The 27,387-nt window shown below is 42.1% G+C and overlaps 1 protein-coding gene across 1 annotated transcript; it reads right to left on the bottom strand.

The window, feature by feature from the left end:
* Nucleotides 1-218: 218 nt before the first annotated feature.
* Nucleotides 219-26,567, bottom strand: MFSD10 (major facilitator superfamily domain containing 10). Its single transcript, XM_062575272.1, has 13 exons — nt 26,322-26,567; nt 23,951-24,140; nt 22,213-22,309; nt 17,987-18,090; nt 16,832-16,990; nt 14,800-14,988; nt 10,497-10,605; nt 9,406-9,517; nt 8,120-8,228; nt 5,826-5,916; nt 4,079-4,126; nt 2,416-2,505; nt 219-1,016 (listed from the first exon to the last, which is right to left on the bottom strand). The coding sequence occupies exons 2-13, from the start codon at nt 24,119-24,121 to the stop codon at nt 910-912; spliced, it is 1,386 nt and encodes a 461-aa protein (XP_062431256.1). The 5' UTR covers nt 24,122-24,140; nt 26,322-26,567; the 3' UTR covers nt 219-909.
* Between the last annotated feature and the right edge of the window lie 820 nt (nt 26,568-27,387).

Consider the following 27,387-nt stretch of genomic DNA (forward strand, 5'->3'; position numbering starts at 1 on the left):
TTAGCTGAAGGTGTGAGCAGTCACCACCACACTGGGCTCCCTCCCCCCTCCCAGCTTGCTGCTGTTGCTGAGAAACCCTCTGAAACCGTGCCGGGACGCAGCACTGTGTTACTCCTTGTAGGAGGCTTTTGGCACCTAATGTTGAGCTCCAGCTCCAAAATGGAGTCATCCTTTTACACGGACGTATTAGCTTAACTGCAGTTAACTGAGTAGGCCACTGTATGCTAACTGTTTATTTGTAATGCAAAAAAGAATAGTACTTTGGCATCAAGAAAATACTGTATAGTATTAGGAGTGTAAAACGTCTCTCAGTTTATTTGTATATTAAACACAGTCTACCTGTGACAGAGCATCAGTCGGCTCAGGAAGCCTGTAGTCTTTTGGTTTTGATTGTCATGTTTTAAGGCAGTTGATTAAACCCTTTACTCCACTTACAGTTTGTGCAAATCTTGTGACCCCTCTACAGAAACTTCCCTTCAGTTTTAGAGTGTTCTGGTGTACTTGTTCTCTGCTAGTTAAAACAGACAAGATGGCCCTCTGCACAGGGGCTTGGGCCGTGCTTTTGGTCTAGCTCTTGATAACAACAGACTGAGAGCAAAGGCAAGAACTGTATGCCGCAGATACTGGTTTGAAGCAGCAGCTGAAGCCCTTGCGGTTCATAGGTTTTTGTAACTGGGGTATGTAGTGCAGCAGTGGTGCTGTAACACCAGTCGCAGCTTGCCCAGCCTTGTATGATGTGTTACTCAGCTGGCGCATACTTTACTTTTCTTCTTGTTCCCAAACTGGCCATTGAATATGGCCTTCCAGAAGATCAAAAGTCTCATTCCAACTCGATTAGCGGAGTCAAGGGGCAAGCGGCAAGTCTTGTAGAGGTCACTGGAAACTGTTCTGTAACTATTTGCCATCCCTTTACTCCTCCTTTGTCTGCTGTTTTACAGAACCAAGCAAAATGAAAGGGACCAGGAAGAAAGCACTGCAGATGGTGAAGCAAATCTCTGCCCCAGCCAGCCAATAAACTGAAAAGGAAACAAGATTTAGTTACTCAACACTCCTCTAGTCCTTGCATGCATTTAGACAGGCATTCAAAGCTACCATTTTCACCAACTTACTGGTACAAATAAGAATAGTGGTGCCAGAAACTACTGAATCGTCTGCCCCTGTAATTCCTTGCTTGCATGCAAGTCATCATAAACAGGCACTGTTCTACAGTCAATTTGCTTCCAAGGAAGCAGCATGTTAAAAATGGTTGTTTTTAAATAAGATATTTTCTTTCTTGCCAGTATAGCAAGGGGGACAGTTCTTGTTCGCAAGATTCATTCAGCTTTAACCACTAGGCAACTTAAATTCTTTGCTTCTACCACCTTCCTGCTTGGCTGCTCCAGGTGAAAGCTCCCTGCATCTCATGGAGGGCTCACGGTTGGTATCTGTCTCTTCATTTTAAAGATGCAGAATGGAATGCCTTGGTGGGCAGGAAAGTGTAGTGCAGGTGCTGCACACCAGTGTGGTTTAGCAGTAAAACACGCATTTTGTCTTAGCACTCTCTTTTTTTTTTCTTTCTTTTTTTCTTTTCTTTTTTCCTTTCAAAAGGCCTGTTTATGGGAGTGCTAGCTGAGGTACAGGGCATTTGCACCAGCAGGATCAGTCAGGAAACAGGGTCTGGCTTTGCTCACAGCTATACACTAGCTCAGAGTTAAAGCGCTGAACCACTCTGCAGCTGCTTCCCCTCACCGTTCTGTCCCTTTAGGTTATGCTCGCTCTTTGGGGGAGAGGTTTGTCCTGAAGTGGCTGGACCTAGTACAAGCCTGTACCTGCACTAAGCCAGAGAGCTCAGACAACCTCAATCCGGATATTGCACTGCACAATAACCACCCTGAGCTCCCGCAGCCTAAGTACCGCCTGGGGTGGGGGAGGGGGAGGGGGGGAATACGTCTGACATAGAAGAAATGGTCTTTTTAAGGCATTGCTCATTTAAATAAATGCACATTAGGGGTTGTCCCTGCTTAATTTGTATCATCTCCTGTGCAGCTTCAAGAGCTGTGGGGAACCAAGTACTAGTTTATCACTGGTGCAAAGGAGACCTGGTTTCACCCACTCTTGCTTGTTGAGAGCAGCCCTGGCAGGGGATCAAGTCCTCACCCACGGGGCTCCTCCACCTGCACAGCAGCATGCTGGGCTGGGTCAGTATGATCTCTTGCTGGAAAACGATCAAGTCAGGCAAAACTTCCTGTGTAATTGCTCTCTGCTTGTACTTGTTTTCATTTATTTATTAGTGAGGCTTTTTGTTGCCCTTTCTGTGCAGCTCTCAAGGGTGCCTACCACAGACAGATTTATGGCTCTAAAACACACGCTGCGTTTCCTGTCCCGGTTTCCTCCGAACACCCCCGGGCCATGGGCGCCCCACCAGGGCTCACTCACCTGTGGCTGACAGGACAGGTCCCAGGGCCCTGGCAAGGGCACCCAGGCTCCTCAGAATACCCATGACTCGTCCCTTCTGGCTGGCAGCACCTGTGTGAGCAGAGAACCATTACTGAGGCTGTTCTGGGAACAGGGCCTGACAGGAAGGGGACTGCAATAGCTCTTGCAGCCTTGGTGTGCTTTTGGGGTTGTTTCCTGCAGGCATCCCCCCTTCCTTCCTATTTACCAGTCACTGCTCAGGTTACGCTGTCTCCCTTCCATCAAGGTAAACATGTTTTTGCTTCACTGAGAAAATGCCAGGACTTGTCATGAGCACCTGTCTACCCGCAGCCTGTTGCAGCACAGCACAAGAAACACCCCCAAACAGAACAAAAACAAACAAAGAAACAGCAACAACAACAAAAAAAAAGCTCTGCATGCTACACAAGAGCTGTGCTTCCATCCCCAGATTTTAAAGTAGTTTTACAGATTGGCTGAGAAGGTTCAAGTGCACAAGAGATGATACAAAAGCAGAGTCCACAGAAAAAAATACAAATAAATAAACCAACCCATAGTTAAAAATGCAAAAGCAAGTTATATAAGAGTAAGTAAAAATCACTTCAGTAGTAAGAAAGAGCCTTATTTTTTTTTTAACCCTTCAGTCAGTATTGCAGTGCTGGTAACCTTGATCATGGACCACAGCTAAGGCCCTGTCCCTTCCAGATGGCACCGCGCACTTTACAAGTTTAGCTAACAGCCAGTGCCACAACTGCGTTTCTGCTCTCAGGGCTCAGCGCATTGCTGGCAGAGACAGCTACTGTCGCCTTTAGGGAAACCAGGCCCCCTCCCTGCCCAGGGTTGCTGGTGGCCTTTGCTCAGGACATTAATTCCTTGCCCACTGGTCATAATCCATTTAATGATTAAAAAAAAAAAAAATTGCTTCAGGTTTCTTCATCAAGCCAAGTCACACAGTAGAAAACTGAAGCATGATACTGACATTCATTATCAACAGATGATTGTTTGTCAAACTGATGCTGTTTGATCTGATAGCATGTTATGAAATGGTGACAATTTTCAGAAACAAGTACTATTATTAGTTTTGCTTTTTCCTATTCTTCCTTGTGGGATGCTCCTGGATTGCCCAGGTTTGGGATACTGTCTTCTCACCCCCAGGAGTCCCATCTCACTTCCCCTCTGTGAAGCGAGTACATAGGCCGTAGGACTTCTTAAGGCCATAGCACCTCCAGCATGACACAGCTTTCATTCCTGCCCAGTGATCCCTCTCCCCACATCACAGCACAACACATTCTGAGGTAACTATGCTTGCTAGTCACTGCCTATACTAAAAAAGGAACAAGGCACAAGTTCCCAGAAGGGCTTTTTTCTAGGCTTTTAGTCTTACTCCTGCAGACCACACTTAACACTTCAGAGTTACATCACCAACCACGCACAAGTGGAGTAACTGTTCGTTGTGCTTTAACAGTTTCTGCCTTCCTTGTCAAGGCACCTGAAGGGGCAGATAGGCCACAGTCACTGGCACGTCCTTCAGCTCTGAGGTAGGCCTAAGTCACAGTAGTTCCTGTTGATGCGTTACTAAATTTCTTGGAGTTCAGTTCTGTATTTGAACCAAGTCAATAGAACGAAACCAAGCACTGCCCCTCAAAAGAAGAAATGAGCCACTCACCATAGCCTGACACCACTGCTGACAAACACGGGATAACAATGGCAGCAGCTGGAAAAGTCCAGAAAAGAGACCGTCAATGAACAGCAGAAAGCTCGAAACAGTTACGACAGCAATACTGAAAAGCACGCAGACCAAACTAGTTACTACTGCAGAGAAATATGCTGAGCTCTAGGGCATTGTATCAACAATGAATCATAAGGTTTAATCCAGTCCAATAATGAAAACATCCCCTCAAAGCCAACCTGCACAAAGAGCACAGAGCCATGAATGCTCTGAGCAGATGTTTCACATTAGCCTCTCATTCTGTGAGCCCATGGGAAAGGGGCGGGTAGGTCGGAATTACAGTCTGATCCACTAACTGGTAGTTTTCCAGATTGCTGTGGGTCTTATCAGGTGGTAGAGGGAAAGCGGCTCTTCCACACTTCAAACAGACTGTGGCTACAGGATCAGCATGTCCCCGCAGCGTACGGCTTTAGGTACTCGTGGGTAACTAACTCTCTCATTTCCTGAGAGAGAAAAGTCCAGTAAGAAGAGGTTACAAAAGTTTTTAATACAAAAGGCCAAGAGCTGTCAACAATAACTGCCCTCTTACTGTAATAGGGACCTCTTTGCCAAGAAGGAAGTGCTTTAAGCATACAAAGCATAATCTCTTCTAAGAAGGAAGAGACAACTGGAGAGTAGGAACGATGGACATGTTGCCTTAACTGCAGACACCCTAACCCTGGGGCGAGAGGGAAAAAGCCTCCTAGGGAAGGGCTGGTGGCTTCCGCCCAGATACGGAGCCTAGGACGACAAGGTTGCGAACTTTGAAGCGCACAAGTAGACAAAATGCAGCCCCCAGGCTCATCACTTGAGTGGGCTTTCAGAAGGAAGCTAATCCACAGACAAGATAGAGATGATGAAACTTGTCAAACATATCTGGCCCTAGAGAAGCAAGCTACTAAATAGTTGCATTTTATGGTTATTTTATGATTTACTGCTAAATCAAAACTTAATGCCCAGAAGTGAAGTCACCTGCTTTGGTCATTAGCTTCATTTGGAGCTTCTTAACAATAGTTAGAAGTACTGGAAGTATCTGAAAACTCTTCAGGTACTTCAGTACTCCCCCTTGTCCCCATCATAGATGGATCCAACCCCATTCATAATTGCTTCCCTGAATAAGGGCTTAAATTGACAGATTATTTATTCTAAACATCTATGCATGTCTGAAAACTATCTACACTCTTCAAAAATAATAACTAGAGTTTTGCCCTCCCCTCAAGCTTGGAGCAGACAATGCCAGAAGGCAGAAGAGTGTCTGGCTAGCAGGGCGCTGTGCCATCAGTACCCAACAATGCTTGCGTACCCTCAACTCCTGCCCAGCCTGAACATGCGCTCCAGCCTTCACCTTCAGATCATGCAGCTCTCTTCAGCCTACTGTCTAAGAAATAATGCAGGCACTATAGCAGTGTAAGGAAATGTTTTTCCATTTTTTTCCAAGCTGGGCTATTTAGTTAGGAAAAAAAAAGGCTCAAGAATTCCACCATGAGCACTGGTGATGCTTCCAAGTATCACCATGGCAACCTCCTGGGATACAAACAGCATCAGGAAAAAGAACAGATACTGTTTCTCCCAGATTTTATAAAAAGAGAAGTCAACCTGTTACTTACTGTTCGAAATTAAAGCAGATCCTCTTAAATGGAGTGATTAAATCTATGAAGAAAATGTATTTACTTATTTATACTTCAGTGCTTTTTGAATAGCTCACCAAAAGAGTACAGCAACAGTCCAACACTCAGCATGGTCACATTTGCAGCCCACCCAATTAACAAGAAAGCTGGAATCAGCAACATTATGGCCTGCAAAATGAATGAGTCACACTATTATATCAAAGCCATACTTGTAAAAGCCTAACTCTAGGTAACCTGGCAGTTTCATCCTACTGAAGGAACTACATTTAAGTTGGAGGCAGAAATCCCTTTCTTCCTGATATTTCAAATGCATTTGGATGGCCACACATCAGCACAGCCTACTCTTCTGTTCTCTTTTGCTAATAATCATATGATTGCAGTCACCTATAACATAGGCTATAGTTATCTCACAGCTGAGTTAAACTGAGGGGAAAAACACACTTTTTTGCAGTTTTCTCTTCCCTACACAATCTACTGGTTTTGATTTTTCTTGTTCTATGGTGAACTGCAGCTAAAGAGCTAAAGCTAGATTTCTCTATCTCCACAACTAGTAAAAAAGATCAAAAAGCTTATGTGCAGCAGAACTACTTCCTCTGCTTTTTCTCTCCAGCATTAATGGATTCTGAGGGTTACATCAACCCCTCTGGAGCTTTCACAGACCATAGTTCTGGAGCCAAGAAGAAAAAATGGTGGGGGGGGGGGAGGAGGAAGAAGGGGAATGGAATTTGAAATCCTAAGGCAAAAAGAAAAAACATTCTCTCTCTCTCTCTCTCTCTCTCTTCTGAGTGCCTGGACTCCAGGTGCCCTGTGATCTCTTCCTCATGCACAGAGCTTTCACAGGAGGAAAAAAAAAAAAAAGTCACTGTATCTCACAAAGAGTTTTAATTTCACTCCCTGCAATGGTCTCATTTTGAAAACTCAGTTGCAAATAAACTACTGTAATCACTATGCTAAAGAGAGGCCACACTTATAATGTGATCCAGATTCATAAACCAGTTGCCAGTGTAGCTACAACAAAAGGACAAACTCTCACAAAAGCCACTCAAGCCACATACACTCACAAAAGAGCGCCCCAGGGCCAGCAGGTTTCTGCACTGTGCATGTGGCTGTTTAGTAGCAGTGATTGGCCTAGACCAGCTAAACTAAATGAGTGTTTTGGAGGCAGCTACACTTCTCTGTGCAGGAAAGCAGAAAGAGTATAAAAGCTAGAGAGGCGAGCCATGGTTTGCATAAACTGTGGGGCAGTGACAGCAAATGGGGAGGGAAGGAGGAGGAAGTTGATGCAGCAGATAGAGCAGCACCAACACAGCAGTGGATTCATCTATCTGCTTTCATTCATACAGTGATGTTCGGTACATGATGTAGCAGGGGAATCATTAATTTTTGCCTGCCAGGGAGCAGGGTGGATATGGTTTCACCATCAGAATTAACTTTTAAGAAAAGCTGAGTCAAGTCACTGGGATGCAGCGGAGCTTGTTCATCTTTCTACTCTGTCATGTGTTGAAATCACACTGGCCTGAAAATTATGTGCAATAAATTCCTAATGGCTTTAACAGTCCAAAAATATCTATCATTGAGCGGCCAACAAAAGAAGTTTAGAAACACTTGAAACCTGTTTTCTTTAGTTCTACATACAAACATCTATGACAAACATATCTCATTGTCCCAGAACTTCACGAGCTGCAGGGAGCTGTTCCCTGTTACTTGCTAAAAAGAGACAAGAAAAAGATAGAAATGCACACTTTTGTCAGTGAAACTTTTACCTCAATGTTGGTACGTGCTATTGTTACATGTACTACTGGAGATCACAAATTGAAGATCAGAGAAATAATTCTGTTTCTTCCTGCACACCACCAAACATAGTCTAGGGAAAGCCTGTCAAGCATGCATTGCCAGACTAATGATGTCCCTGAAAATAACTTGCCAGAAAGAGATCAACTATAGCAGTTTTAACAGTTTCAATGTCTGTATTGCAAGAGAAATCATTAAACCAAAAACATAATCTTCACAGCACTTTCCCCCCTTTACTTGCACAGGCAGACACTCAGTTCTCATTGCCTGCAGCATAGATATCTATGAAGACCTTAAAGTTTCAATAATATCTTAGTTGATATAGTGGAAATAGCTCTCATGTTCTGATGTTTGGTTATATTGCTAAATGACTCTACGCCCATCAACCAGAGTCTAGAGAAGCCATTTAGCTAGATGATCGAAATAAGATAGAAGTTTCTTTTGATTTGATGAGTACAGCTGTAGCCTCCAAGCACCCATCATAGTTCTTTGGACTGAAAATTAATGTAACAGATTTGTGGGGAGAAAGAAAAGAAGAATGCATTTTTTTTTAATATATAGATATATATATATATTTTACCCTTTTTACAGCTCTGATTTCATTTCCTGGCTTGATTCGGCGCGCATAGCCTCCCTGGATCACAGCCATTGTTATTCCAATAAAGAAAAACATCTTGCCCTGCTGCATACTAGAAGGGAGGCAAAAGCACAAATTATAGAGAATCATGCACAAAGCATTCCACCCTGGGATTTATAGGTCCAGTTTAGATCATTTCCTGAATAAGATAAAATGCTTTTAGAATTAAATATATATTTTAAATATATATTTAATTGCCACGACTCGTGCAGAGCTTGATCAAGGTCACCAAGGCACAACACGGGCTGTGGCCCTGGCATGTTGCTGCTGATGTGTACACTGAGAAGCCAGCATTGTCACTCTCTGCATCCTTAAATATTTCTTCAAATCTCCCCTTCATTTACTAACTAGCAAACTATGTGGATATTCTCAACTCAAACTTCTCATCTCCATAACTAGCTTGTTTATCATAAAGCCTGTATTGTGGCATAACACTGTATGTCTCACTGCATACATATCCTGGAAGAACTGCAGAGAATCAGGTTTAACATAGCGGAAGATGTTTCCCTGATGCACATATATGAGGTAAGCTGCTATAATGGTTTAATTCCCTGTAATGAAAGACAGGGAGAGATGAGACAAAACAGTGAGTATTACTCAAAGGAAAGGATACACATAGCAGAATCAAGCTGCAAGATCGTGTTCCCAGACTTCCGAATCTTCCTCTGAGCTGGCAGGAAAAACACCCCAAGCTAGGCTGTTTTTAGTGAATTCTGTTCTACTTCTTTAGTGTTTGGCTAAAGGAAATCAAACTGTATGATGTAATGACTGCACACCACATGCAATGCAGAACTTTCATGAGCAAATATAATCACACAACTATCTCTCTGCCCTTTGCCTTTTTTGAACTTCAAGATTTGTTCTAATATTGAAGTACTCTTCTGAGGAAGAGGAGAAAAGGTTTTATGATAACCAGTACCACTAGCCCAGCTATACATATTTTCAGGTCTTCTAGTTTAATCTCTGTGTATTGATTTTCTCTAGGTACTAGAAGTTGTATATTCAATGAATACTTCCTTTTGTAATAGAAAGTGTGCATATTTTTCTTAAATTTTTCATACAAAGCCCATCTATAATTGAATACAATAGTTGCTTTCTTGGTGTTTTTTAACTGAGTATTACTCATCTCTTAAAGCTATTCTTGAAAATAAATGAAGAAGCCCTAAATTAATCTTTTGGAAAATATCCCAGAGACAGTATAAAATATTTATCTTCTATGCATGCTCTACCTGTTGAACTGGAATCTCTGGTGAGTGAGAAAACTCAGTGTATACTCCAGACCAGAAAACAGGAAGAGGTACAGGAAATAAGCCAGGCCCAGGATTTTGAGATTCTGAAAATCTATTTAAAAGAAAAAAAAAAAAAAAAGTGGCATTTTCCAAGTATCACTAAAAAAAAGTAACAGCACTATTTATATATATATATATATAAAATATGGAAAAGGTCTTATTTCAGATGCTCATTTTGAATAACCATATAAGACACATCACAAAATAGATTCCGCCCACTACACTAGCTTCCCTTGTATGGCAAGAGGGGGAGGCCAAAAAGCTTGAATTTTGTGTCTGTGACACTGTGCTCCCACTCGCCCAATCCAGCCCCTCTGCCTCACACTCACACTGTCACCTATTTCAGAATACATGTATATATATTTAAGATGAATACCCGTATTCTACTTAATGCCTTGGAATGTCACTTTCAGGACTGTATTGCACAGAACTACCTATGGTCTGTGACAGATTATTTTGCTCGGTTTTCTGCTAATGCAGTGCTTAATAGGTTTTATCCTAAGTAGCAAATATTATTCCTTTCCTCTGATGCAACAGTAAGGAGGACTGAATGATTAGCTGATGTGCCTGGCAAACATTGATTTATTTTCTATGGCTTAAATAATTTTATATAGAGAAATGCTCAGCTCAAACCCCACCTCTCCAAATCTTGAAGAGATAAATAAGATTCTAATCTGAAATTTCCTAGTTTGCAGCTTGGATTGGCAAAATTGCATCTTCCTTTCTCATGCCCTGATCTACCTCTTCAGGTCACTTCACTTACTGCAGCCCTTCCCATGCTGAAGAAAAAGTGCAGTAGTCATGAAGTAGCACATCAGAAATCCTCAAAACACTAGTCTCTATTCCCACTAGGGTGGGAATAACAGGGCCAGTGTTCAAGCGAACTTGTAGTTCCCTGTTTGTAAATTAACAATGTGGGTTTAAAAAGAGTGAACAGAGTGCTGCTTCTGAGACAGTCAGACTAAAGACTTCACGTAGAAGCCACCCCACATACAAGAAAGACATAATACAAAGAGCCAGCTAACACTTACTCTTCTCTGAAGGGGAATCCCTTCCTCGGGTAACTGCAGAGAACTGAAATAAAGCCAAAGGACTGAGCAAGTCTACTGTGGCCTGAAATCCGGACATCACAGAAGAGATCTAGTTAGAGAAAGAAATATGTTTCAAAACTGATATAACAACTGGAATAAACAGTAAATCAAAAAAAATCCTATACCTAAGCAAATTATCTGAGATGAAACAAGACAACTGGTCCTGGGGTCTGAATTACCCCAATAATATCCCAGACTTTCTGGATACAGAACTGGCACCAGCACTATTACTGAAAGGTAGGACATTGCTAGCAGCTTTTACTGAGGACAGAAAACAGGTTCTTCCCTGTAATGTAACTGTCTTAAAAGGGGGGGGGGGGCATTTATTTTCCACAGGAACAGACTGAAAGTGGCTTTATTTGGTTAACTTTATGCATCATCCCTCATGTCTGAAGAATATTTTGGGGGGTAAATAATGGCGTATCTGCCTACAATGAGCAGCTGAGGATTTGCTTATGTGTCATAGGTCTGAGAACAGTATCTATAGCATATCAAGAAACAGTCTGCTCTGATACTTATGGATCCTTTCACCATCCAGTGATACCTCCTGGGGAACCAGCTTTATAAAGGGGAAAAATCAATTTGTAGAACTTCTGGTCTTTGTACTTCTGGCATCTCAACTTAGTTATTCTAGTGACATTCTCCTTGCTGCTCATCAAAATAGCACTTAGGAGATGCAATCTATACTGATTTTTTTAAATTTTCTTATTTTTTAGTCCAAGGTGTAGAAAATTAAAGAAAATGTGGAAGAAGAAATAATATCTGATGTCTTAAGGAAACAATTCCTTTTAAAGTAGGAGAATTTAGGCTGACACTTCACATGATAGTCACAGAAAGAGATAAAACAGACTCAAGAATCCTGAGTAATCATACTCAGCATTTCACATCTTCAAAGTGCTACACAGATTTACCTGGTGAACTTCCCTCTCATCCCAGTTAGGAAGCGAGGGTGAGAGGCTGGAAAGGAGGGAGATATTCCCCTTTTTAGGGCAGAGATTTAAAGTCAGTATCAGTGAGACTTGGTCTTTAGTGCATGGCCTGAGCACTCATACAGACTGGATTTCAGAAGAGGTAGAAACAAAGCCAACTTTAAAATGATATTAACACAACCCCTGTCTTGCTCTGATTGACAGAGCTACTGAGCATCCAAAAGCAAAGCTCTGGAGTCCCTTAGCCCACAACAGCAATCAGTCCAATATGTAATACTGTTTCCGTATAAAGTCCTACAGCTGCTGATCCACAGATGAAATAGATGTGGCAGGGAATTTATTCCCTCTTCTGCCCCACGTATTGCAGATGGTAAAGAGACACTCCTAAGAAGTTTTCTCGAGCTTTTAAGGAGGTCTGTTAAAGTGTTTCCTGAAGCTTATAACTCGAAGTTATTTAGTGTGTACACATTTTGAATTATTATCCATGTCAGAGAGGGTGCCAAGCTGTTTTGGACTACAAGGCTGACTTTAGTTTGGTCCAGAGAATTTGTCTTTCATTCATATTATGTATTTCATATATTATACACACACACACACTATATATATATGTATGTATGTATGATGTATATGTATATATAGTATCTTCTACTGCTATTCTTGCCCCAGAAACAGTGGTCTAGAAGCAACTTCATCCACTGACTGCTAACTGTTTTTAAACTGACCAAAGTGTTTCAATACTCCCAAATAACAAAGCTACATGGCCAATTTCCATGAACGTCACCAACTATATGGAGCTTAGTTTTTTGGCAGGTTCACGCCAGTCTCTAACCTGTATTTAATCTCTATACTTTTGATTTATTATTTAAAAATTGCTCAGTTTTACTTTATTGTCACTTCAAGCACCTCAAACAATAGCCACATCCTCACAGTACCTTTAAATACTGTTTACCCTATTTTACTCTAACACAAAGAGACCAAGTAACATGTTATAAAATCACAGTTTTTGTTCAAATAGGAATGTAGCCCGAGCCTTCCAAGCTCCAGTCTACACTCTTAGCCTCCAAATCATACACTATTTAGTGTGCATAGAGGAAAAGCCTTTTGTTTTCCCACAAGTTTGCTAATGATGCTGCACAGCCTTACATATAGTCCCTATAAGACACAAAAAATTTCATTGTTAGACCCTCCTTCCAGCAAGCCAGCCTTGCCTATGACTAGCTTAGCTAAAAATAGAGACTCAAAAACTCTTGAAGGAGACAGATTCTTCTCAAGACATTTCTGTTCTTCCCTTCTCCCAAGTGGCTGTTTCAGCCCCTTTACACAAAACACCAGCGTCTCTAACAGGGGAAACGTACAGATCTCCAGTCACTTTCCATCTGAGAAACTTTGGAAGTTAGAAAAAGGGAAAGAAAGATAGCAAAGAACTCTGTTCTCTTCGGATTAAACCTCAGCCTTGCTCCTCTGTTCCCCTTCACCTTACCCTTTCTACAATTCATCAGAAATAAATGTGAAATAATTCTCTTGGCTACTATGGAAAAATGAATGATATCATCTCAAGGATATCATGAGAACACAGCATATTTCAGGGAAACAGACGTCTGATCCTATTGACACATCCTTCTACCGGTTATCATTACCATTTCCCCTTTTTACAGCTTTGTCCTTCTACCACATCCACTCCTACTCCAGAAACACCTGCTCCAGCTCAGCCTAGCCAAGCTCCAGAAAGGAAGCCAACATATCCGCCTTTCCCCTGTCATCCAGACACCATGAAAACTGCTCCCTTCCCACTTAGAAACTGTGAGAAAGCACTCAAGAAAATAGCAAAGCAGCCTAGGATGCCTAGCAGCCAATTGCAAATACTTCAGAGCAAAAAATCACCTGATGTAGTCTGACAGGAAACAGCACAAAGACACTAAACACTGATACCAATCAGAGGAAGCTCTGAGGCCAGAAAAAAGTGTGTCTCATCAGCAACTGAACACCTTGTGTATTTTGCATGAGTGGGACCTGGCTGCATGACTTTGAGAGTCATAAATCCACCCCATACAATAACTACTGCTGCACAGAGATAGAGCCCAAGAAAGAAGGGACAGAGTTTCATTTTCTTAGGAAAACTCAATTATATTGAATAACATGGACCAGTTTATCCGAAGAACTCTCAAGAGTTCATTGTACATTCATAAAAGATCCTGAAGTCCTCTTACCTTTCTACAGCCTGTAAAGCAAAGACAATTACATTTAGAATATAAATTCTCTCTACAGTACCTCCCTACATCAGCAGGTTGTCACCACCACAGAGTGAGCAGCTCTAACCAAGAACAAGATTTTGTTTTATTTGAAATGTTTAGAAACAGCCAAATACGAAAGAGGAACAGATGGTGAACAAAAGAGCTGTAAAAAATAAATGTAGAGCTTGGGAAGATACGTGAGCAACCAATTTCACATGAGAGACAAGCTGCTGGGAAACAGTCAGGGCAGGTCTAGAGTTTTGCCAGGACAGGCACACCAAAGACAAAAGCTTCCTGAATACTCAGTGTCAAATGGATTTGGCTGTCCAGAGACCAAGCATGCTTCAAGGGCAAAGTGCTACTTAAAAACAACGGATGATAGGAAACATCCAGCCCATCTCAAAACCCTGAGTCAACAGCATTTCAACCAGATACCTAGGACTGAATATAGTCTTTCCCACACTAAGGTTCCAACAGACTTTCTCAGATACTGCTTGGACAGTGTCCAATCATACAGTATTAAAATCACAGTGCTAGTGATTTTAGGTTTTCCCCCAAATCCAAAAAGTCACTGAATTTTAGCAGATGTAAGTATTTTCTATGTGTGGAAGACAGCACAGCTTGGAGATTGGAGTCATTTGCTACATAAGGGTTCGAATTAGCCAAGCGAAGATAAGATAAAACTTAAGAAAATTTCTAAAATCCACACTCTGATGCACGCGCTTTTCAGATTGGCTGAAATTCCTCCCCAGGGAGATATTGTGATCAAATTCAAAATTCACCTTCTCCCTCCCAGGTTCTCCTTAGTTTTTGAGAACTTTAAACCCAACACACCAAAAGCAGCAATTAAGCAGCTGTGTTAGCTATACATGTTTCTTACATTACATTGGCTTAGGAGGTAGGATTGTCATATAACCATTGCATTTTGTTGCCACCAGCTTATAGAGTATTAAAACCCAGTCCCAAGAACAAGCTAAATTTCTGGGATATTGGCTCCCCGTCTTCATTTCTTCCAGTATTCCAACATTTCTTAAATCCTGTCCCTGCTTGCAAGAAACAGAGATCTTCAGATTTTTCACTTACCCGTTTTTCTTTGGGGAGTGTCTCTGGAAGCAGGAAGAAGATGAAAATTAAATCAGCCACAGCAAACATGAGTGCTAACAATGCTGAACGAAAGAAGAAGACTTCTCCTTTCTCAGCCTCCATGGCGAGGTAAGCTCCAATCATGGGACCCAGGGTAAAACCAAGAGAGAAAGCAACACCAATCATTGCCTGCAGTGATAAAATGAACATTGACCTGTTTCAGACATCCGTCTGTTCAGGCTGCTCAGTTCTAAAACAATTTGGATTTCCTGGTATTCGCCTTAAGGAAATGCAACCAGAAACAGAATGTAGCCACCCCAAAGAAGTAAGGAGAGCACAACAAGGGGTATTGGGTATGAAAAGCTGATTTATAACTATCCCATTTTAATTACCGCTTAGACAGGAAAGTGGCAGTACCAAACTGTAACATGGTGATGGGATATCCAGGGATCCTCCTTTCACATGCGATTATGAGCAAAAGGAAGCTGGGGAGAGGAATAATGATTCTTACCTCAGGGATTACTCAACCAGCAGTTCTAAAGATCCTTCAGCCACAGGATAAACTTTTATAGTGTAAAGCTCTTTGGAGAAGGGAGGACAGCACTATGACAGGAATTCACAGTGATGTCTATAGCTCCTAAAATGCTTTAACAATTTCAGTATATAGGAACATATGTCTGACAGAACAAACAGGCTGAGAGGTTTTCCAGAACAACCTGAAGCTAGTGCAGACAATTTATTAACTCACTATTAAACCAGCATATAAGAGGTAGAATTTGCATACACTAGATGGAAACTAAAAAGAACACTGATCTGACTCATCCTCAGTCAGTGAGGATGTGAGACTGTTTAAAAACACAATAGTGCAGGATCTGGCTCATTTTCTTTAAGAGACATTCAGAGAGGTATGTGCATGCAGGTCCCAAACATTTGCCATCCCAGGACATGATCATCCTGCTTCACAGAGTCTATTTTACTAAACCTATAGTACTAAATTAAACAAGAACAGGGCATGCTCACCCTATGGTTTCTGGCCCTATTTCTACTTGCCCCAATTAGCTCCCTCTAAAGTAATGCCCCAGTACAGTTTGGGAATAGTATCAATCAGGATTCTTCCCAGAAAGCAGAACGGACATGCTCTCTCTACTTTGCAAGAAGGGAAATGAAGTGAAGGAAGTTTAGCCATATGCATGTCAGCCAAGCTGTACTAAACTTCTTGTTCTCAAGTCTTAAAGATAGGTCCTGACCCATTTTATTTACTAATGCTGGATGGCTACACCTATCCATAAATAAAAATATGTTTTGTCTCATCAGGGCTATAATAAATTGCTTGGAAAATACATTATCACTGTGAAATCGAAAGCTTTCCTCTTCCTAGAAGCAGCTGTTCCACATAGTGGTCTATAATCTGGTAGAAGTTTGGGCCCTAAAGGTTTTAGAGGGAGGAGGAAAACAAAAAAAAAAACAAAAAAAAATCAAACTGGCAACCCACAGGCAAAGTTCAGCCTGCAGGATGCTTCCATCTGTCTTGCTGCCTTTCAGAGGAGAAAAGGGCAGAAGCTCGTACTGCGCACTGCTCAGTCAGCCAAATGCCACATCATTCACCCACTGAGCTCAGAACCTGAAACTAATGCAGCATCCTAGGACAGCAGAAGGTGCACTATAATGCTGCTGCAGGTAGAGTTTTGGAAGGTGATTATAATTGGGTGCCAGCTGTCAAAATTGGGCCATTCTGAGATAAAAGATCTTTCAGTTTCCTCAGCTGTTACAGTCAGTAACACAGTTATTAGCAAGAATAACAGCTCTACAAGTAGTTTTTCCATCTCTAGGGCATGTGCATTTTGCTTATAGGTAAAATTCATTGGCATATAAAGTCTGAGAGTTGACCAGCAAAATGATCTGGCAACTTTTCAGAAGCAAGGTACTGTATAAAGGCACATTTTCACTTGATCAGGGACGATATCTTAAGCACCTGAAATCAATCAAAAGCTGGGCAGTAATCCCAAACGTATACCCTACACATGTAACTCACCATGCCCTTGCTCCGTGCCTTGGGAGAGTGCAGGTCAGCAATTATAGCTGTGGAAAGGCTGACATTCCCTTTGCTTATTCCACCTATGATCCTGGAGAGAAGAAAAATGCCGAAAGTCCTAGAGGCAGCCCACAGCGCATACGATGCTATTAAACCCATCTGCAGAAGCAAGAAAGGGTTATTTTATAAAGCATAGCAAAATTGATCTTATTTCTTCACATCTCCCAGCTAAATATTTGGGGGGTGGGGGTTGTTTGTTTGTTGCTTTTTCAGCAGCTACTCCAAAGGCATACAATAGAAAATACTCCTACTGGTACAACACCAAGAATGGAACAGTGGTATAGAAACAGAAATACATCCATAGAAATTAATCTCTAAAAAGTCATATAAATATTAATGTAATAAATTAATATTAATAAAGTTAGAACAGCAAGGAAAGTCTGTAGCTGAAAAGTAACTAAACCAATTGTAAATTCTGCTCAATTTGTTCCCAACATCAAGAAAATTTTAAGTTCAAAAGGATCCACAGTTCTGGGGCTTTAATTTCATAATAAGCTATAAGCACACATCCTTATGTAATTCATTCTGAACAACCATACAGGATAAAGGAATTTCTATGTCATATGTCGCCAAGATCCATCATATATGTACATACTTGCTCTGCACTGCTTCTAGAACCCCATCCTCTAACTAACAACATAGAAAACTGCTTGGAGAATGTTTGTTTTCATAATAAATACATCTTATACTGCTATATAGCACTTTCTAACCAACAATCCCCAAGCTCTGTAAAATAGATTATGAAGTGATCAGCCCTCATTAGGCACTTGAGGAACTAAAATATACAGGAATTAAGTTTAACATTTGCAAACAGGATGTCTGAAGACAAGATTCCTGTATACAATAGCAAGGGCTTTTGGAAAAATTACAGAAAGAGATAGGAATTTTGGTGCATTCAAAGTACAGTTACACGTCTCAAAAGGGATCCAAAAGCACTCAGAATTGGAAATGTAGTCAAGTGACTTGTCAAGAAAAAGCCAACAACTATCAGACCTAGAACTTTAAATTTCCCAATCCTTTTTGCTACTGACAAGGCCACAGCGCCTTTAACTGCATATTGAGACAGTGTGACTAAAATCAGTGTAAGACACATACCACTGTCATCAAAATGACAGGCCTTCTCCCCAAGCAGTCTGACACTGCACCAGTGAGTGGAGAGGAGAAAAACTGCAGGATGGAAAAGATTGAGCCAATCAGACCTAAAACAAAACAAAACAAAAACAATTAGACTTTCTGCATTCATTTTAAATGCACAGACAGCCAAGATGTTCTAGTTTTATCACTCTCCATCATGTCTCTAAAATACACACACAATTAAATGTTAAACAACCAATGCAAAGAACAGTTCTGTCTCTGGAACCAAGCTACCCTCAAAATGTACCTTCCCCTGTTATTTAACTGCGGGGACAAATACACAGACAGACCAGAGTATTATGGATAAGCTAGATGATTCACTGATTACTTTCTTGGTAAGAAGGGAATATCAAACTCGCTGGTTGTAACAGCATGCAGATTCTCCAATGCCTCCCTGACTGACAACATACATTTTCTGTTCCCAATGTGGAGATAATGCAATCTTTAAAAGTCATAGTTCTTTTAACAATTTTTTTGATTGTTTGAACCTTATTCTGTCGCATTTAATTAGCTACTCCTTCCTTCTTGTCATAGGAGGAAGGACATAAGTACTACTGTTAGTAAAGCAGGTAGTGGTAGGAGTGACTTAAACAGACTCCAAGAGTCTGCCTCCTACTTCTGTAATCTTTAATTCCTCTTTTCTCTTGCCACTTACAGCTTCATGCACCTGTTCATTTGCACTACACTATCAAACAAGGAGGCAAAAAGATGCCTTACTGTCACAGTTTTTCTTTAAAGAAAAACTGGATTATATAATATAGATCATTCAGCTGACAGTGCTAATTAAAGCAGACCAGAAGTTGTGCTCCCATCAACTTCAAGGGTGGCAGAATATTGATACTGAAGACCTAGGGGAGAAGAGTTGCTTATGGTAGCTCAAAAGCCCAGAAAACTGTAAAAATTCTCAGATACACACAGTGGCAGTTTATGTTGAGAGACAAAGTTTTCTTCCTTGCTTTCCTAGCACTGCAAAAAACACCCAGACATACCAAACACTTCACTGTCAGGGAGCAGCAAGAGGGGGGTTGCTCCACAAAGTCACGCACAATCTGGATAGAGCGTGCATAGCAATGTGCAGATAGCAGGGTCCATTGGCAGTCCCAGACAAGGCAAGGTGATGAATCGGGTCCATGCAAGGTGTCCAGTCAAGACCAGCAGGAAACAAGGCCAAAATTCAGGACTGTTCATTGTAGGATACATGCCACCTGTAATGTAGGCTTGAAGTCCACCCAGGAGACAGGGCTAGAGGCAGCACTGGAGACAAGGCTGTATCTACAGTGTAGCTCAGGCAAAGCCCAGGCCTGAACTTACATGGTGCTCCTGAATCACTGGGCAGAAGGTATGTGAGTAGAGGCTGATCAGGGCAATTAAGGCCTATTGGTGCCCTCAGGGCCTTGACATTGACAGGGAAGGTTTCTGTCTTGCAGAATTTGCATTCTAAGCAGAAGATGAAAGAGAACAGAGATCCCACAATGGAGAAAGCAACAAGACGGTCTTGTGAGTCTCCTTCCAATCCTACCCTCCACACTGCCAACAAAGGCAATACAGGAACATAGGCAACAAGACAACTGTGGTAGCCTCTGCTTAACACCACAAGTATAATCACAGCTGCTCCTGCTAAGAAGGCTACCCCTGCTTTGACAGCCTTGTTCAGCTCTGCAGGCATCCAGGAATTAAGACAACTCAATCTGGCAGAAACCTGAAACCTAATCCAGAGGAAGAAAAAAAAGGGTATCCTGTTGGTTTAGCAAGTTAGCAAGTTGAAATGGTCTATTAGGAGGCATTGCCATCAAAGTCAGCAAAAGAGAAGTCAATTATGGTATATAGTAGGTCAGCTCAGCCACTCTGCACCCTTGCTGCCTGAGGCTGCCAGGTAATTAATAATCCTTCCCATCATTGCTCAATACTTCTGCCTTCTGAGATCATGCAGCAAGGAACACTGACATCCCTTCAAAGACAAACAGTCTCTGTTTTATTTGCATATTCTCAGTTACATGTTATATTTTCTTCAAGCAGCAACACAATCAGGTAGACTTCTCCAGAAGGAGCAAGCAGATTTCTCCTTCCCTTTGAAAACAACTAAGCCAGGTCAAGGTATATACACTTCCCAAGGTATATACACTTTTACAGCAGGTAAAAGGACAGGCAGCAAGCTGGACACAGCTCCCAACTCCTTGCTTAAATAGAGTATGTGAAGGAGCAAGGAAGAGGCTGGCAGTCAGGACTCAGAGGAGATGGAAAGTAATTTCTGAAGTACTCTAAGGAAACTGTTTTCCTACCATTCAAAGCCAGTAAGCTGACTGAAAATGAGCACAGAAAGAAAAACCTCCCTGCAAGCACACAGGGTGAAAAAAAGAAAATAGTTTAAGCTTTTTAATATCTATAATATCCAAAGAAACCACTTAAAATACATTCATAGTTATATGAATACAAAAATATATAATAATAAAGCATTTCCTATTTTTAGTTAAAAGCCTTTTGCTCATCTTGGGGGAGGCCTCAGCTCACAAACAAGAGGAGATCTAGACCGTTCCAGATAAAACTAACCCAAATACCCTCACATCATCATACACTGGAATCCCAGGATTTCCTCTTACAACTTTCTAGAACACAGGAAGCTGAAAGAGCTTCTGATGTGTAAAATGCTGTATATGCTGCACTTGAGTTAAAATGGCATGTTCTTATTACAGTCTATTTATATGTATACCCTAACACAAGCTCCTTATCCTTCCTCAAAGGCTTAAATTTAGTTATCCTTTCCAATGACCTGGATTTCCTACATTACTCCCGTGGAGCTCAGCCACATCAGCAGTGTCCTGGCAAAGGCAAATGCTTCTAAACACTGTTCAGAATGCAGGGGCAGCTGTGCCCCTTTTAACTATTAACATTTATAAGCAGTGTTGCACTATAGCTATCTAGCAGGAAAGTGGGAATTCACAAGCTTCTAAAAATGTTTCCTACTAATCGACCTTCAATCACATGAGATCTCCAATCACATGAGAATCAATTGTGAAGGGACAAGAACTTCCATGACTGCACAGGGTCTAGCACAGCAGGCTCCCAACTCACACCTGACAGTATGACAATAAGGAAGAGCAGGCCTGTATTTCTGAGGCAATCTGAAGAATAAATTGGGCAAGATCATACGATAATTTTGGTTGAAAGGCACCTCTGGAAGTCATCTGCTCTGATTTCCTTTTCATAGAGTCAGCTATGATGTGAGACCAGGGATGAAGTGAGAGCTTTGCTTCGTCAGGTTTTGAAAACCTCCAATGGTAGTAACTGCAAAACCTCTCAGAGAAGCCTGTTCCACTGTCTGTCCTTACCATAAAAAGGCTTCTCTTTATATCCAGTCTGAACCTCTTTTGTTTCAACTTATGCTTGTTGCCTTTTGTTTTCCCACCATGCCCCACGGTGCAGAGCCTTGCTCTTCTTGTAGGTATTAGAAGGCTCCCCTTACGTCCAGGCTGAACAAGCCTAGCTCCCTCAGTGTATCCTCCAAGAGCAGATATTTCAACCCCATTTTTCATTTTGGTGGCCTTGCTGAACTCAATCCAGTTTATCAATGCCTTTCTTGTACTGGGGGCAAGGGAGTGAAACTGGGTGTAATGTTCTAGATGTGGTCTAACAAGTGCTAATGAGCTCTACCAGGAAGGGGCTGATTACTTCCCTTGACCTACTGACCTTCCCCTGACAGCCCAGGATGCTTCTGGCCACCTCTACTACCAGGACACTCTGCTGGCTCAAGCTCAGCCTGCTGCTTGCCAGGGCCTTTATGGCGGAGCTGCTCCTCAGCCAGTTAGTGCCCAGCCTGCATCATTGCAAGGGACTGTTCCTTTCCGGGGCAGGACTTTGTATTAATTCTTGTTGAACTTCACAAGGTTCCTGTTGGTGTTTTTCTCCAACCTGTCTAGGTCTGAGGCAGAAATGAGGCTGTCCAACTCATCATTGCTATCAGTGTGATAAAAGCAAAATCATTTACATCCTGCTTTTAAATAACACTGTAAAACATGTCTGTAAGTTTAGTCTTTATCTATTATGTTAGTAATAGGGAAGTATGCTTTTTATATTTCTTGTCAATTGCTCCTAGTTTGTTATTCCTCATATCAACATAGCAAATAATTTTAAAATACAGAACTTTGGGATTTTTTCCCCCATTAGTCCATTTCTTTGTTTACTCTCCATACCTCCAAACAACACACTGTTGTACTTCCGCTCTGGAGGCATCCCAACCATCACTGCAAACCAATCCACACCACGTTGCAATGACAAATAGAATCCATCCTGCAAAAGAGATAGCTGGTAAATAGGAGGACAGGTTTGCTGTGTCTTTGACAATAAAACAGAATTAGACTATAGCAAACTAGAGACTGTATTAGGTGATCTCTTCCCTCCTTCTTCACCAAGGGAAAGTTTCCTGGTAGATCAGTTGTAATCGACTAAGAATAGCTTAAATTGGGAATGCTAATAGGCAGCAGATAATTGGGTATATAGGTGTGTGTGGGTGTATATCTGAAACTGAGCTCGCAAGCAGAAGCCTACTACTTGCTAGCTGCAGCTGGTAAGGGCTGGTTGTAAATTTTGATACCACCTGGACTAAACAGAAGTTGCATATTCTGAATCTTTCAATTAATGAAGGCACACAAGACCTGTGCTGTGCTTCTGCACATAGACTGTTCAGATTGGGAAAACTGGGGTCTTGAAATTCCAGAAAGAAGTGGAGGTAGAAAGGAGGACTTAGAAGAAGGGCTCCTCAAGAAGAAAAATGTGAAGATCTTGGCTGTAGGAAAAATACTGGCAGTGGGGGAAAATCCTGGAGATTAGGGCCCATGATTTGGGTTAGAGTTGAGGGAAAGATAAAGGCTAGAACAGCAACTGGAGTGCCTGAAAGAGTGGTGCATGAGGAAGGTATGGGCTGCATAAAGTAGTCTCTCCTGAATGCCATGACTGGGGGTCTTGAACTCAAGCTGGACCTACCTAACCTAGGGTTAAGGTTGGGAGAGAGATAAAGACTAGAGCTGCAGGTGAAGTGAGGCTGGAAAGGAGTGTGAGGGAGGTATGGGTTGCAAAAATAATTTTCCCCGATAAATTCTTCATCTTCTCCAGTAACACCTGAGGCTGGTAACTGTGAGCAGCTGCACAGCAGGAATCCAGCATGAATTTCTACCTAATCTCCTCAGACCAGCAGCTATTCCTCTGCTGGGAAGGGAAGCCAAGACCTCGAATGAAATGCTAGGGGTGGAAGCAAGTTAGTGAGCATATGAAATAGCAGAGTAAAAGCTCATATCTTACTAGTTCTTAAATAAACCCCAGTATCCAGATCCACTACAGACTGTTGTTTACTCCATCCTGCCCATGACATCAGTTAAGTTACCAATGTGTGGCTTTACTCCTACCCCTCTCTCCACATCTCAACATCTCACATGCAGCAGCAGCAGTGGAAAACCCCGCAAAGAACTACATTCTACTTCTTTGTCTACCAAACATGGGAGAACCTTATCAGCTAGATAAAAATATGCATCTTCCTTCAGCTAGACCCTCTATATCCAAGATTTCAGAACTAAAACTCCGCTTCACAACAATACATCTTACTTAAATGAAAGCACCCATCTTCTACGAGATGAAGGACACTGCAACATATGACCAAATGCAAAGGAAGAGACAAGGCCAGTAATTACAGGGACTAGCCCCTAAGAAATACCTGGATTTCACCCAAAACAAATCCCTCATTTTAATGAGGTAGCAAGATGGAAGTCTCATGTAAGTTCTCAAACAAATCAAGTCCACAAACAATATAAATGTGCTGAGCATTATTATTCTGCCTGTAGCTATTTGGTTTGCCCATGGAAAGGGATTTTTCTCCTATCCTTCTTTAAATATCCCATGCCCAGCATTTTCAGCAAGCTGACTTTCCCTTTTACTTACCTCAGTCTTGCTGTAATAATCAAGGATGGAAGGAAACAGTGGCAAGATGAGAGCGAATCCCAACAAGTCAATGAGGAGTGCCAGGAAGACAATTGTAATAACACGATTGCTGCTCTGCTCTTGCTCGCTGTTGACAGAGCTGCTGCTGCTTTCTCCCTCTCTCAGGGCCATTTTCCCAGACGTTCTGTTTCTAAAAACATTGTTACCCAGTTAATCCGCCAGTCAATATGATGCGCTTTGCGGGCCTTTCATAAGAGTATCTTTCTGATCTATTCTTACTTTCTATAGACCTCACAATAATAAATATAAAATATGGCTTTATTAAGCTACCTGATTTTCACAGGGAACAAGACTTCAATTCTCCAGTCTAAGACCTCTGCTCAGCACCAAGTTTGCTTTCATAAAAAAAAAAAACAGGCTACAGGGTCAATAAGATTAAGAACTCTATTATATGAGCATTCCAAATAAAATACAGAACCAGGGTGGGTCAAAACCTTTGTTAACATATGAGTAATACTAATACAACTTTCCAAAAATATTTTTAATCAGGTATTACAGTAAAACAGATTTAAAAGGGCACTCTTGGTTTTGAATATCTGCATTCAAGTAACTGACTTGAAGATCATGCCTTCAATGTATACCATAATGAATACAATAATATCAGTAACAACAAAAAGGGCAGATTTCCCAATTATTGCAGATGCTGTCCTCAAGGTAACTCCTGGAGAGCAACAACAACTCAAGTACGAACACAACAAAATTTTCGTTTTTTTTTTCTGGCTCAGAGTCACTGATAGGCTTTGAGTTGAGACATCAAATGATTGAGGTAGCATTTTAGTTTTTCAGAAATATCAAGACTGTTAGCAGAGACATTTTATTTGCCAATATTCTAAATTGTCCTGAAGACCTAAACAAGGACACAGATCATTTCACATTTAGCATTCAACAGATACAGAAGCCCCATCTCTATCCTGAAGGATTTGCATTTCAACAAATATTAGAAAAAAGGAGGAATACATAAACTATGAACCTGCAAATTTCAGATTTGTCAAACTTTATGTTATATCTCAGCCATAAAACAATGAAGTCCCTTCCCCTGGAAAAAGAAAAAACAAAAACAAAAAAATGAATCTTCATTGCACTAAAAGAATAAAAAAGGAAACAGAATTTAATTCAATTGAAAGTTAATCAATACCAAAATATCCATTGAATTTGATGAGTCAGGACTAAAAAACACTGAGCAATTTTTTAATATAAATTCTATACCAGACAAGACAGGCTATACTACACATAGAAGGCATGGCTGATATAACATCATACTACACTAACTGAAGAAAAATACTTTGTTATGCTCACCAGTAAATTTATTTTTTGTGACTTTTTTTATTGTAGTTTCAATTTACTAGAGCTGAACCATTACTCAAGTTCAGAAACCAGGAGGTATACATGGAAGGGGGCCACTTGCAATACATTTATTATACTACTGGCATAATGCTCTTGTATCTGCTAGTGAACAGAACAGTCTGGTTATGGACTAGATCCTTTTATTTAAAATGTTAATTCATTAGCACTACAAATATTTAGCATTATTTATCCAAATGACATGAAAGTAGCTGGAGCCAAAAACCCATTCATTTAGACAAGAAGTCCCCAGCCCTGGGTCTCTCTCTAGCCAACAGTTGATAGATGTGTTTTTTATTGCCGTTCATACCTTGATTTTTCCACATTTTGTTTATTCGTCCATTGAATTGCATCACTGAGCTGAACTCTTAGACTATTTGGGAATTATGTAAACAGCATTAACATCCTTTACACGGTACTCCCACTGCCCTCGCGTGTGACTTGAACCAGTTGATGCTAGCACTGACCTTTCCTTTGGCGCAAGTTTTTGCTACATGCAATTTCCCTTATGCAATATCCCAAGCTCGGCACGTTTCTGCCTTTGTGCTCCAGTGATTTTGTTGTTCAAACCTCTCCATATTTTCTGCTAGACAGGAAACTACCGTGCGTTTTGTACACCCTGGCATCCCGGTGATAAAAACAAAACACCTCATCTCTGACACGAGGTTTGATTTCTGCAAGAGGCGCTCTTAAGCGGGGGAAAAGGAAGGAAGATTTTCCGTGTAGGGAAGTTGCTTCTTCAGACACTAAGCGTCCCTGACTTGCTCTATGCTGTTCCCCACGTTTCCCTAGCACTCCCTGGGGCTCCCCGTGTGTCTCCCCGGCTTGGCTGCGCGCTTCTCCTCGCTGCCACACTCCATCCTCGCAGGGCCCCTGCGGGAAGCTGCTCATCCACCGCCAGCAACAATCTCATCCTTCCGCTATCTTCCTACCACCCTCCCCGCTCTGAAACCACACAGTACGGCTTTACCTGCGAAGCCGTGGGAAGGCTTCTCTGACTCCTTAACAAAATCCTGATTCAGGCCAACAGCAGGAGTTTCAATTGGGGGAAAAAAAAGAAAAAAAAAAGTCTATTTCCCAGAACAGCCGAAGCCCAGAGGAGAGCGGCGCCGCGGGGCCGCAGCCCCGGACGCCCCCCACCGCCCCCTCCCGGCCCTCAGGGCGGCCGAACCGGCGCGCAGCGCCCGCCAAGCGCCGTCCCTGGGGATGCTGCGGGCGGGAGCCGGCTCCTCTCTGGCGGCCTTCCTCTTCCGGCAGGGGAAGGAGCAGCTCCCGCCCTCGCTGTCCGCACCGAGCGCCGCCGAGGAGGAGGAGGAGGAAGCGGGCGCCGCCGCCCTGAGGGGAGCCGGCGCGCGACCAACGGCCGCCGCAACGGCCGCCGCGCGCCCCCTCACAGCGCGGAGCCGCCGCCGCCCGGCCCTCAGCGCGCCGCGAGGGTTTTTTGCGTTTGTTTTTTTCTCTTTCCCCCTCCGCGGCAGCCGTGCAAAAAGCCACCCAAAAACCCACGTGCAAAAACCTCCTCGGAGCCTGCTTTTTCTCATAGAAGTTTCCCCGTGTTGCGTTGCTGAGCAGTGCCGCTGCAGCCGGCTCTGGCACGGACGCGGAGTAAAAGGCAGCCACTGACCTGAGGAATTAACAGTTTAGCAATCTAACTGTATCTCCCCACAAACTGCAGCAGTTCCTCCTTGTGTTAACAGTAAAGAATTTCCTAACGAGAACATAACTTGTGCCAGGAATAAAGGCACATTCCGCCACGAGTTGCTACACCGTGTTGCACGGCAGCTGTTAGCTGTGGTTTTGATAAACCCAAATCTCCTGGAATCTGACAAACAGAAATAAGTACTTGCAGAAGACTAATTCAGGTCCTAACACAAACTGCTTTTTGAAAAAGCTAAGTTTGTGAACACAGAGAATGGGAGTAGATTTGGTGTCAGTACTGCTGCCAGCGCTCTGCAGTCCGGCCACGTCTGGTATTCAGCCTGCCTAATTAAAATAGGAGTGCAGGGTCACGAGTGGACTAAAAATACATCCTCATA

Source organism: Rhea pennata, chromosome 4 (genome assembly GCF_028389875.1).
Source record: "Rhea pennata isolate bPtePen1 chromosome 4, bPtePen1.pri, whole genome shotgun sequence".
NCBI classification, from domain to species: Eukaryota; Metazoa; Chordata; class Aves; order Rheiformes; family Rheidae; genus Rhea; species Rhea pennata.